Raw genomic sequence first — 14815 nt, forward strand, 5'->3', positions numbered from 1 at the left:
CTGTTTCGGTCTGAGCCTTTGATATCTTTTTCAATGTGTTTCAAAATTCCATTAACCTCATCCCTCTGTCATTATCACATTATAGTAATTCCCATTTCTTTCTTCTTTCTATATCGCATCAAAAAGTTCTGTAAACTCTTCTCTCTCTCTCTCTCTCTCTCTCTCACCGACAGGAATTTTATTATCCAATTACGACTCCACATCGTTCCCATCCAGAGTTGTAACTGAGATAATAAAATTATCTCATGCCCCTTGCTATCTTTTATTTTCCCTAAAGCCTCTTTTTACTTCGTCTGTAATTGCCATTTCTGATTCCTTAATAATATTTGGCACATTTCTTTAGTAGCCTTCCACACTAATTTCCATCTCGTCCCTTTGCAATTTCTTTCTCACCTGTCACGTTGTCATCTTCATCATGTCCCAGATGCTTCCCAGCCAACTCCCTTTGTTTGGATAATTCTAATTTTTATATCCGCCTTTCCCCTTCCTTATTTTATCAGTTCCAAATTCCTTTCCCATCTTTTTCTTTCGTCTTACTAACTTCTCATTTTGTTACGTCCTTATATTCCTTGCAGTTTCCATTACTTTCTGCATTCCTCATTTCCCTTTTGTTCTTGATTCCTCCTCCGCCATGCTGCTTTCTCTTTATACCACCACTTTTACATTTCTCTCTTTCATTTTCTCTCTCTATTTTTTTTTTCTTGATTAACAGAATTCTTCACTTTTCTACAGAAACATCTTTTTTTATATAGATTTTATCTTACTTTAAATAAACTTTAGGGAAGTTAAGTTTTCATAAAGAATAGCATCACATCATACAACAATTACAAACAGCGTGAATCCAATTCGTTGTCATATGATTGCTGGCCTTTCTGACCAAGTGGTTAGGCCTCCGCTTTCGAACAACAGGCTGATGACAAATCCCACTGTGGCATGGATATCTGTGAATGTCATCAAGTGAAGACAAATTTCATCGTCTAGTTTTGAGACCACCAACCCCCAGAAGACCGAATCGGCTTGAAGAGTGCACCAATTTAAGTTTCTAGGCAGCAGCAGCGTTTCTGGACAATGAACCCACCATCCATTTAAGTTTACAAGTTTTCGTGGGGAGGATTATCATAAAAATATTGAGACTAAGAGCAGTTTGCATTTCTTTTAACCCGAGAACAGTCTGAATTGGTGCCAAAAGACTCAAACTCATATCAAACTTCCATTTGATTAAGTAGGTTGAGATCAAGCGATTGAACACGAGAATGAAGTATGGCAAATTCTCATTCTTCTGAACCTATTCGCGAATGCTGCATCCTGCAACATTATGGATAAAAGACACTTTATTACTCTTAACCAACAGTAATTATTATAGACCCAGAGTGTGGTAAGAAAACTTCCCTCACCCCCACTCCACCATTGACTTGTGGTATCTAAACCAACTAATTCGTGCTACTGTCTGTTCAAGTTGTTCCAGGCTGTTGGCGTGCGCATGTTTTTTCTGTATGCCCACTATTTTCAATAGATCACTGTTTCTAGCAGGTAACTCTGTGAGGTCGCCTGCTGTTTTATTCCATCCTCAACATGATCCGACGTATTGTGTGTTTTCAAATGTCTCTTTGAAATCACTATTGTATTGACTGTCATTTATGACCCATAGTTGTGGCCCATAAGTTAGACTGAGCAATTCTTTCAAGTCTTCCCTTAGCTCACATCAAGCTGTCTTCAGCCACAGAGCATTCTCGGTATACTACTGATGCGTTGTGCGGGTAAAAATCTGTAGGGTGACAGTATTGCATAAAAGTTTATTAAAATTCATTTTATCCATTCTACAGCGATGTTTTTTTAATTATTATTTTTTTTAATAGCTCGTTAAAGCCAGAAAAGCAAACTTTCCGTTAGGGAAAGCTAATGCCATCCGTTTTATATCTTATTACGAAAAAAAAAAATAATAATAATAAATAACATAAAATAAATAACTATTCTCTTGAAAATTTTCAATAAAAAAAAGAGAAAGAAATTAACGGATGAGTGAGTTAAGATTAACCAGTTTACAGTCTGAAATATTACAAGGCTTTTTTTTTAAGTGTCCAGTATTATAACGTAAGCGTAGTTCAAGTTCATTAAACCAGATAATCTCTACAAAGAGCGATTTGAATATAGTGTAATCTTTTGAGTAATCCTTCAATCGTAGAAAAAGAACCACGAATTCTACACAGAGCTTATTTTATTATCCCCACTTCGACTTTTCCGCTACATTTATATACTGAGATATACATAAAAAAGTTGCAGTCAAGCAAAGTAAGATTAGATGCGCTATTTTCGTAACCATAAAAGTTAAAATTAGATTCCAGTATTGATTCCAAAGTAGTTTTTAAATACACTGTACACTTAACCGCTACATGAAAAAATACGCATCAAGCAAAGGACGAAAAGGAGAAAGATTTGATTGGTTAAAAATACTTCTTAAGTAAATTGTTGAAATCTAACGGTACTCGTTTTTTATTCTCGCAAATGAGCCAAACTGGCCAGAGAATATACACAACTGTTAACAATACATTATGTCAACAATACTACGAGAACATACATAACTGTTAACAATACATTATGTCAACAATACTACGAGAACATACATAACTGTTAACAATACACCAGAAAACATGCACAATTGTTAACAATACACCAGAAAACATGCACAATTGTTAACAATACACTATGTTAACAATACTACGAGAACATACACAACTGTTACTAATACACCAGATAATATGCACAATTGTTAACAATACATTGTGGCTGCAGTTGCTTCGACTTTAATTTCAATCAACTCGATTCTTTCACCGGATCTTCAGCGCAAAAAAAAAAAAAAAAAAAAGCTTTGATTAATAAATCTATCTCCAATTTATTGTAACTGAATACCTCTCTAAATTTCGTTAAATTTTTGGAATGTGAATTCAGACAAACTGTATATGAATGACTCATTAATTTTATATATTTCCCAACCGCTGGATTATAAAAATACCCAAAAACGTGAAAAAAAGAAATCTTAAAAGGCAATCAGCGTCTTTGCAAAATATTAGATTATGTTGGCGACATTCCAAAGGCTTTGCCGGCATACACACTTCGTTTTTAAATTTTTAAAAGTTCTCACAATAACACATTAAAAAGCTGTTAAGAGTTTCTTCGAGGAAGATAAAGGAAGAGGATGACATATATCGGCAAATTGGAAATACTTTGCAGGAATTTTATGCTGGAAGAAATCATAGCGAGGTAGTGTGCACTAAGAAGACAAACTGCTTCAAATTATCCATGCGCACTTAAACGTAGAATGTAGAGAGAAAGTGGGAGAGAAATTAGCTCGTGCAGGAGAATGAGTTAATGTTATAGGAACAGAAGGTTTTGGCAACATTCCTGTTGGACTAATGACGGCTTGGAAATGAACAACATGCAGCTTGTAAAAGAAAATGAGGAAATCAAATACATACGCGAAATAATTAAAAGATTTGTAAGAAGTTTTAAATTATTAGTAAAGTTTTACTATCTTATCAGTTGCAACTGCGCCAAGGAGTTGAAATATAGTGGAAGAGCCACAGTGGATTAGAATACTGATACGACTGTTCTAATCTCGTGTAAGTTGACTTTCGTAATTATGTAAAATAAACTTGGCAAAATTTATAGAAAAAGAACAAAAATAGATAAAAACTGATGAAAAAATGCTACAAATGGAGTCAAACGATCACCTCATTTACAAATTAATTTCATTGAAGTGAAATTTCTCGGCTGGTTATTGATTTTGCTTTTCAACCAGCAGGATGCGGGTCGGATCCCTCTGGGACATTGATGTTTGAGATAATCCAGGAAGAGGGTGATTGGATTATCTTACCCACAGTATACTAAATGTACGATAGGACACAAATCTTCAGTGCGTGTGGGATTGACAAAAATAATTAAGTATTCATTTTCTGATTTTAATTTGAATCGGATATAAGAATCATTGCCTCTAACCAAAATTCTACACTAAATATAGAAAATTTTCGAGCCACTTCAGGCCTCCAATAAGCTGACATTAGTGTCAGACCAATTCCCTTACTACGAAGGCATTGGAAAATTCCTAGAATGACATTATTATTTATTTATTATTATTATTTTATTTTGCTGTTAACTTTTATAACAACTTCAGCTATACATTTTCTAAGTTTCTAATTAGTGCAAAAAAAAAAAAAAAAAATCACATGCTAAAAATCATATATTCAAAATTTCTTTTTGAAAGAAACTTTTAAAGAAAGTTTTCTACAGAAAATGGACCGAGCTGAAAGGTGAAAAAAAAAAACATCTTAAAAACCAAAGCAAAGTAGTAATCCAGTAGTTTATAGAGCAATAGGAAGTATACTGAGTGAATGCAAATATAAATGTAATAACGTTTTCAATTTAAGAATATAGTCTACCGTGGAACAGAAAGTGGCATTCTTCTTCCTTTGAAATGGAGAGAACGAGGAAGCAAATACCGCAAGGTTGTTAGGTAGGCAGGTCTCTCGAACATATATTTGAAAGACCGACTATCAGAGGTCGTAAATCTTCGCTACTTGTCTACTGTTAACCATTTCAGAACCACATAAAACAAATGGCAACTCGTTGCTGTCCAAATAAATGAGAAAGCGTCAGGAAAAGACCCTTAATAAGAACGCAAGAAGGTCTAATCTCAAGTGTGGCAACAAGGAAACAAAGAGAATGAAAAAAAAAAAAACAGTATTGGATGCACAGCTATGAAGCAAGGAATTGAAGCAAGATGTATGTACTGAGGATGCATTACTGTCGGCCATTAAATATATATAACCTCTTGAAGATGTTGAACTACTATGGCTAAGATGCTCGAGAAACAATATAGTACATTGATGAACTTATCATTGTGTCATATATTTCGATGACATTAATAAAAAATTGGGAATCAAAAAAATAAAGAGGAACAGTTTAATCAAGTAATGCATTAGGTTTTGGTATTTTTTTTCTCTCTTTTATTTCACAGTCTTGATTTTATAAGATATGATTTCGGTAAACGTGTTCTTCCATTAAAAAGATCAATAAACTGGCACTTGCAAAGTGTCTGTATAATAAATACTTTATTATACATGTATTGTTGAACAATATAAAAGTGCCCGAATGAGACATAGCAATATTTGTTTTCATGCGACTTGCTCAACTTGTTCATATAATATTCGAGCAAACTTTTAGCATGGTAATTATGCACGTTTCAATATAATGCTCACATTATATGAAGTTTTAGTGCAACACCTCCATTGTATTCATAAAGATTGACTGACTTTGCTAAGCAGGATTTTGTTCCTAGGAAAAAGAATGATTCAATAGATCCATAAAATCTTCATTACCATAATTTCTCAGTTTAAAATTGGGCTTAACGAAAAATGTTCATAAATAACTAAATAAGAATAAGCAAGCTAACATGAAATAAGACATTTTGATAAAGATGATGAAACGACAGAAATTTTGGCACAAAAAAAAAAAAAAATGAAAGTAGAAAAATCCACATGGTTTATTTTACCATTTTTTCTCTCCCGAACTTCGTTGTAAATGTCAAGTATGAAGATATTATTAATATCGTGTACATAAGCCTCTCGAGGATTAATATTTTCATTTGTAAAAATAGATTAACGTTACATGTAATATTTATATTAAAGCAAACAACAGAGAAATCATTAGAATACAATAAATTTTTGTTTTGATTTGACTGAGACATTAGATAGAATACAATTAAGACTTAATAACCCCATTACAATTGAGAAAAATACCAAAAAATTTCAGAAATAATTAAGAATATATACATAACAGTTCTATTATACAGCACAAGGACAGAAATAACCAAATGAATTAAACAAGGTGACTAATTAAGTCCCATCTTATTTAATTTAGTGATGGATGAAATAATTAATAAAAGAAATAAACAAAATGGAAAAGTGTAGAATACCGATTAAAAATGACAAATTAAGAATAATTGCATATGCTAATGATATAATCTTACGAACAGAAAATGACTTTCGAAGATTATTAAATGCTTTCAAATGCAGCTGAAAGAAAAAAATAAGAACATCAACAGAAAAAAAAAACTAAAACAATGACAGTTGCCAAGGAAACCATAAGATGTAAATTAGAGATCACAGGAAAATAATTGAACAAGTTAGTAAGATAAAATAATTAGAAATAAAACTAAACTAGTGACGCAGAGGCGAAGCACATGTTGAGATTCTACGGTACCGTATTGAATCATTCGTAGTTACCTGCAAGTATATCCTTGTAGAATGAATTAAGTACATGATCCGATAGAATGAAAAAACATAATAATAAATTATGAGATATCTGAGTTTTGTAGATTACGAAACAAGATTTATATACCGTACAGGGACTTAAAGGTAGTGCAAGCATTCGCATAGTTGCAATTTTTCTGCATTTAATCTATTTAGTTCATCATACTTGAATGATCTCTCCTGGTTCTTCAATAATCCAAAAAAGAATACAGATGTTGACTCGAAAAGATGATCAATAAAGTCATTTTGTTGAAGTGAGATGAAGATATTATTCTTTACAAAATGAAAGTAAGGACACTCTGAGGAATTCATGATACCAGAGTAGAAAGTCTTCATGGACAAAGCACCATTTTTCGCTAAGTTTCTAACGTTTTATTACTCTCAGAATATTCTGAGCAACGTGGGAAGCAGTGAAATTGTCTCCACAACGAAGAGTTCTTTAGAAAATTGATCCTTGTGTGCGCATGTGTAAAATAATAACAATAAATCTCCACGTCTTTTGAGTGTCTGGAGACATTGTTTTTGTTCAATATTATTTTCTTTTGAGCAAAAACAAGTAAGGAATCGACAGACATTGTTTTATCTTTTAGAAGAAAATGAATGAATTTGATGCAGCATGAACCAAAGGATGATTATATATTAACTACTGAAAATAATGATAATATTAAAGAAAACAAATAAAATAGGGAAAAATGATAAATTCGATAATACATGCATACTTATGGAATAAGTATGCATGAAAAGTTATGGAATGTTGCGTCTGTAGTCTATCAAGCAAGAAATATGGAGATGGACTGTAGAGGTCTATGACCTCCTGTAACAATGCTTATATAAGAAGCGTAGACTTCATTTGTCAATGTAAACAGAATACAGCGAGTGTGAAGCTGAAACTATAAATTTCGGAATTATCAAGATGAATAACAATCATTTACTTACCCAGAAATATTCTTTTTGATATCCTGGTATTTTGGTGTGCAGCTTTCCAACAGAATGTAAGTAGTCTAGAAAATAATCGACGTTGTCAAGGGCTCGGATGCTTTCATCTAGTGTGGACATCACTATGGAGGCGTGTTGGGCAAGTTCCATATTTTCCCTGTGTAGTTCGTGTGTTCTGACGTACTGAAATTTTTCAAAAAGATGAAGAATGTCCTCGTTTTCTTGGAATAACCTGATATCAATCACGCAAAAGAAAAAGATTATAGATTAAATTGATATTTATAACTGTTTTTAATAAAGATATGCATATAACAAATAACATGAAATCACTTAATGAAACAATATCAGTACTAATAGTAAATATTTGATCTTTGTAGCATCAACGTTATATTCTGTAATGAATTTTTATATTTTGAGGAGTGAGCGGGATATTAGAAGAAATTATTTTATTACAATAATTTTATTGAAAATTGTTACTTTTTTCAAATTTTTGATTAATTTATAATTTATTACTAATCATTTCCCTTTGATTATTTTAATTAAAATTTAAAATATATTTTTGTTTTTTTGGGGAGCAATTATTTTTCCTGTCCCCTTCATGGATCGACCCTTGGTGCTGAAGGAAACAAAAAAATTCATTTCTTCAACCTTGAATCATGTCACAGAATTAAAAAAAAAATGCATTAAAATAAGATATTAATGGTAAATAAAATATAATGTACTAAATATTTTTATAATCATACAAAATGAAAGAGACTCGACTGGAATTGCTGGCGGTAATACGTACCGGCGCTCTTTTTAAACATCGAAGATCGGTGAACTTTCTGGATCGAGAGTTGAGGACGAGGGGGGGGGGAAGGATTGTGAGAGGTCGAATAGTTCCTACTGTAAGATTATTTATAAATGAATTATAAAATCCTATAATCGGACACATATTTCAAAACCAGACGGCGTGTGAATCAATTCTTGGCAGGACGTTGCTGCGTTAAGATCTGAAGTGTATATTTACATTTCATCTTTCTATTTTACATATATTTATTGCATGATGTTACTTTTATGTACGGGTCTTATACTACAATCGATTGTGTTGATAATCGTGCGAATTTATGGTGTGAAATTTCTGTAAATTGATAGCAATAGAATTGAACGGGAGTCTAACATCTTAAAAATGCAATGGTTAATAAGATTGTCTCGAATACCTTCTTTGCTTTCTCCTACTTGAGAATCTGATTCTATAAAGAGATCTTGAGTATTACAAAAGGTCAATGATTTATGTAGGAACAAAATCGGCCAATTTATTTAGGTTTTCATTTAGTTGGACAAGTATTAGCAGCTACATGTTGCAATATCAACTGAATGTGCACAATTGATAGCAAAATCTCAGCAATAACCAAAATGATATTACTGTGCAAGGAATACTATTGCATCTGTTGTATTATTGTCCATTGAACTGATGATCCAGATTAATCATCTCAATAAGCAAGAGCATTTCGCACCAGCTGCAGATTAAATATGGGTTGAACGTACAGTAATAGGCTAGGATGCATCCGTGTGTTAATATGCTGTAGGCGTGCGTTTTCCTTCCAGGCCTGCTTGATACAACGGGGAGCGAACAGAATCCGAACAGCCAAAACAGTACAATTCCCTTATTCAATATATGTATATAATTCTCCCAGGTCATTTTCATAATAACATTTAAATGGATTAAGCGTTTACGACATGAAATAGAGTATCCATCAGATGGAATAGTGCAGGAAAATAGGATGCTGCTTCACCAGCTCGGGAAAAATAATTCTGAGTATCTGCCTGAGTATTTCGAGAGCTTTGAGTTATCAACAATTAAAATTATTGAACTTCTACAGTATGTGTGTTCATTTGTGTACCTAATATAATTAATGAGCAAATATTATTACATTGTAGAGCTAATAGGATCTTTGATAATGACCTTCGTTATTGCTAAACTAGATCCTATCGCTGCGAAACAGCGAAATTGATTAACAGTTTACTTGTTTACAACGTAATTAACCGTGTAATGACAGTATAATTAGCCTCTTTGGAGCTTTGTTTTCCTTTTAAATTAACAAAAGCACGTAAACAATAATGTGGAATGCAAAGTCTCGAATGGGTGACATCAATTAGGCGCAATTATACAAAGGAAATTTTTATATGCTATAATTGGCATTCGCAAGCAGGCAGGATATTTACGAAGAGAAATAACGTAATTAAATCTTAGCATTGCTAGGCAAAATATCTTTGAGCGTCTCAATCGTCTAACAAACCCCCCCCCCCCCATACATTAAAAAATAAAGAATTATCGCATTCATGACCAGGATCTCTTTTAATTTACTTATTGTAACAAAACCCCCATTTATACGGGACGCAATTGCATCAATACATCGGAGGAATTCCCATTCGCAACTCGCAACTACTTTTCGTCATTTTAAAACTATTCCCTAATCAATGCCATGATCAACACCAAGTAAACTAAAATCAATCATTTTGAATATTGTTAGCTACTCATCCCAATTGAAGTTCCACTAACAATCGCTCCTCTTACCCATAATGCATCATTCTAACTGTGTTTATTTTATCTTAATGTAGTATTTCTGCCAAGCTGAATGAAAGAAGACTGTCGTTCATCAACATTAATACAACATCCTGCGTTATGCCTTCTACATTTTTCTCTTTTAAATTAACTTTATTTGATATTAGTGTATTTTTTTCTGTACTGTTTTACATTAGGATTACAAAACGTATAATAACCAAAATGGAATCAAACAAATGCGACTTAAGCTCCGAAAACTTTGGAATATACGACTTTCTTGTTATTTTCTGAGATCGGATATCATTAAGAATAAATTAGCTTGTATTTCTGAGATAAAAATAGCAACTGCGGTAACCATAGCTTACGAGAAATTTCTATCTGTCGGAAACTCCCGCCCCCCCCCCCCTTTCTAGACTTTCCGAAGTTAAACATTTGTCTCCAGAGCATCATTAGCATGAGGCAGGCAGCAAGTCAGCCATGAAAAGTTGGTCCCACATGGGACCAACTTTTCAGGCGGACATTTCTTGGAAATTGTGTGCGTTTCGGTGTGACACTGAATGACTACTTAGCTGATCGGATCTGACATCATCCGCTTTGTGTGTGTGCACTCGCGTGCTGGGTTTCTCGATGTCTATGACAACAAGTTTAACTCATGAATAGAAAGGCCGTATTAGCAAAGAAATTAGTAGAATTTTACGACTGGGGGGGGGGGGTTGCAAGCGAAAGGCAATAGAGTTGCTTGTATATCGTGTCAATGATATTATTAAGAGTCTAATCTATTGAATTCCTTCATTTGCGCCAACTGACGCTCTTGCTGAATTGCATTTTATAAATTACAGCTACCCTACCAGGAGCATGCATACAGCGAATAAGCAAACAATGAAACAGGTCAAAAATAATTCTCGAACGTAATCATATTATGTTATTTATCGAGAATGATGTGCGTTACCAATTCAAAGTTTTTTTTTTTTTTACAAATTCGGGATATTAATACTTAAATTTAGAACGTTTACAATGTAAATATCTAATTATTCAGTAATACTTAATAAAGAAGGAAATACTAAAAAAAAACAAAAAAAAAACGGAAGACTAAACCTATTTTCTTTATTTATTTAAAATTATCGGTTACTATGGGAGACAGCAGCAAATTACTTGTTTCCTAACCGCGAAGAAAATTAACTGACATTTCATTGCGAATTAGTTTCGTAATTGAATTTTATACGAAACTAAGAATATAGGTAAGTAGAATATTTAACTTAATCAGCCAACACAAGGGACTTATAACATTCTCAATTTATTTAAATTAAACTGAAAACAATGTCAGATCGTTTAAAGAAAATTAAGCCTTGATATTTGAACAAACAAAATTCACTATGTAAATAAAGCGAATCGATTACGATAGTGTTCGCTGCTTTTTCATGAATAAATAACGAAGAATAAGTTGACAAATGAGTAATGGATATTGCTATAAACTAGAAATGTTATTTAGATAAAGTATGCACGTTGTGGAAAAAGACAATTTAGCTGTTAGATAAAATCCGTGTATAAATACTTTAGCGGAGTGCAATATATTCGTACCGTTTAGCCGATAACGTGTTGATTATTTTAGTTTTATTCTAGATTGAAAATTATTATGCGCAGTGAAATTATCTTTACTTCAAAAGACATAAAATAGAGTAAAAAGGCAATTTAGATGTAATTGAGTGCGTTTCACGAAAATATTCATCCTCACTTCGTCACTTTATTTTGCAATTGCTCTAATGGAGTGCTTTTCTGAGTGTTACAGCAAGATGAGTAAATGCAATGGCAGTTGGAGAATATTTAAACTGAGGATCCTGTTGGTAAGTTGCAAATGAATGTACAATAACCTAAACCAGAATGTACAATAACCTAAACCAGAATGTACAATAACCTAAACCTAGACCTTCAAAAGAAGGTCTAGGTTGCCATATTCTTGACTTGAATTCGGTACTGACGACATATTTATTTATAGAAGAAAATAGCACTCCCTTCCGCCCGAAACTAATAATATAAAGGTAAGATTAAGAGACTAGCTGCGATCAAATGGCGAGTGGATAGAGTATTCACCCTCGCATGGGAGAGGCTATTTCATTCAGACGAAATTACTTAATTTCCCACTTAAATTCGAATCCAGTTCTTACCAACGCAGGAGAAAATGTCGCGATTGCAGTACAGACGCGTTTTCTGCAAACGGACCATCTTACCAGTAGGACTAGGGGATTCGTTCTTCATAACTGCTAACAATCGCCAATTTCGTCATGCAACGGGCTTCGTTACGTCTCCTGGAATATGGATGGTGGATCAGCTACGATTGGCGTTGCTTTGCGGGTTGAACAACGGAACCAAAAATTGTTATTTTGTCAAAAGTGCTTTTTTTCGGTTTCGACTCACGATGTATTTTTGGAGGCCCTGGCGTCACTTTCACTCAAGTGACTATGTATATTCCCACTTCCTAGTTAAGAGAATGACAGACAATCCACGGTGTTAGCACAAGGCGATTGAGTTCAGACTGCAAATACCGATGATTGAGCGGGAATACTCGAGTTCGTTTGATTTCTCACCAAATATTTGATTTCGAGATTAAACACGAATTGATTAATTCGGACTCGAGATTATGCTAACGTATTTGATTTTCCTTAACACACAAATCGTTTTAAGCATTTACTAGAATCCATTCTCGTAACTAAGCAGCACTGCAGGAAAAAATTAATGAAGTCCAATCCGTCGAAGGTTATCTGGTTTGTACTGACACCACTACGAAAAAAAATAATATGATAGACAAAGTATAGGAAATACAGAGTTAACTCCTTCATATAATTGGCTTGGTCCTTTTAGAATTGTAACATTTGTCCTTCATTTCTTTACACGTTCTATCTAACCAATCTAATTCTCTTTACACAAATTCCCTATTATTTCTGTAGGAAGAGTCCAAAGAATTCGTTGATCCGATGATTGTAGATTTTTTTTTTTTTTTACGTTGCAGAATAGTTGACTGTGGCTGAATCGGTTTTGGTGTAGCGGGTCCATACTATATTCATCAATATAATTAAAAAAAATGTTTGAAGATATTTAATAGCCATTTCGTCAATAATAATTCCAGACTTTTATAAGTCGATATTAACAAATCAATAAATGTAATTTCAAACCATGGCATGTGTACAACTGTTGAAACGCCACATAAACATTGCATTTTTCTTCCAAACTATGCCCAGGAATATTTGTTGCACATAAGTTGGTAACAACTGACAGTTTTTAAACCAAAAAAAAAAAAAAAGATGCGCCACTTCCTTGTTCAAAATAATTCTATTAATTTAAACACATTAAAAGTTATCTTCTTCGGAGACCTTGTTTTCAACTAGTTATTTCGGGTCTCGTATTTATTTCGTGTGTATACACACCCTTGCCTCTGGATACAAAGTGACTAAACATACACCGTTTGTGACAAGACTCCCTAATACAGCTACCAGAAAGTTAAATGGCACAATTCTAGAAATAAAATATTTATTTTAGTTCCAAAAGTTGTATAAAAGCTAAAGATTATAATCCTGTCTATCATTAACATAATTTATTAGTTTTATTTGCATTTTTTCTTGAAATGAAACACTTGGTTGTTTGTTAACGACCCATAAAACGTAACTACTTATAACAAAGCTTCAAGACAATACATAACAATATGGTTTTGGTCACGACACTCTCAGCTCACAGACATCGTAAAAATATACCTGAAAAAAAAAAAAAAAGAGAGAGAGAGAGAGAGAGAGAATGCTTAAAAAGTTTCCTCCACCAAATCTCATAACCAGAACTTACATGAATTCCACTAAAATCGTATATATTAATATTAAGAGAATTTATTCCTGAACATTTCTCAAGACTTCCTGCTCAATTATACAACCCCGTTGTGCTTTAATGGCCTCAGAAATATTTTGCAAGAATTAACATATTTTGCCAACATGTACATCTTCATTACTTTTTTCTTTATTGCTGCCATTATACCTTTTTATAACCCCTTACTGGTCCAAGGCTATCAGCAGTATTAGCATTCAGGACCAGCAGACAACAATATGTTTCCAAGAACTAATAAAGAAGTATCGTTGTTATAAATATGACTCTGTAATGGTATAAAAACCAAGTCTTCGTAAAATATTGCAATGTTGTGCAAAATATTACCCGATATCTAAAAGATACTGACTGTGATGAGGCATTATTTTTATCATAATTTTACAAGACTCGCCTAAAAGATAATTACAGACGTTTTATTCTTTAATAAAAAATATTTTGTAGAAAAGAAAAGAAATTTAGTGCTTGGAGTCCCATTTTCTCTAGTGTACAGTAGCAAGTTGGCGAAAGAGTAGACAAGGTTTTATATTACAGCAATTATTTTTAAAGGTCAGAGATACAACTGACGGCATTACTCCAGCATATACAGTGTCTTCAAGATGGATATATTTTCCTCTTTGGGCGGATGTGCATAAAAAATAATCATTCCCACTAACCATATTTAACGATGCAGCCTATAATCAGTCGCATATGCAAAGCCAACAGCTGCTGTTTAGTTGGTGTAAATTAAGAGAACTCGTTCCAATAATTGGTAAAAGCGCAAAATTTTATTGTTGCATTTTATGCATTTTTTCGCTTCACATTTTTATCTCATTATTGGATTAAGTTCATCTTCAAACGAGGGAGTTAAAAAATAAAAGAGCTTCTTTTTAATACGCTTGAGAATTTTATTGAAATCCTCTCCAGAGAACACCGAAAAGGTCGTTTGCTAGAGGGATGTTTTTCTAACCCACTTCACTTCGACGGACGCCCAGAATATTTTAGAAAGAGGTGACAGAAAACAAAGAATAGTTTTATACGAAAGAAGTGTCACATTTGTAATTCTCTTTCTTGTTATTCAGTGAATTAATAATCACTACATAAAGCAGACGACTTTATTATGCATTTAGTGATCGTGTTACCATTTTAGTAACCGAATATTCAAAGCTTTCATTGTTGAAGTACTTCAAAG

The 14815-nt window shown here is 33.2% G+C and overlaps 1 protein-coding gene across 1 annotated transcript in view; it reads right to left on the reverse strand.

The window, feature by feature from the left end:
* Positions 1-14815, reverse strand: part of LOC150104633 (neuroglobin-1-like) — a 94238-nt gene that overhangs the window by 13631 nt on the left and 65792 nt on the right. Inside the window, exon 3 of the mRNA XM_090395235.1 lies at positions 7242-7473. Within this exon, the coding sequence (XP_090251361.1) occupies positions 7242-7473 (232 nt within the window). The remainder of the gene's footprint in view (positions 1-7241; positions 7474-14815) is intronic.

Source organism: Typopeltis vanoorti, chromosome 7 (assembly GCF_054136105.1).
Source record: "Typopeltis vanoorti isolate ZY-2024b chromosome 7, IOZ_Tvanoo_1.0, whole genome shotgun sequence".
Lineage (NCBI taxonomy): Eukaryota > Metazoa > Arthropoda > Arachnida > Uropygi > Thelyphonidae > Typopeltis > Typopeltis vanoorti.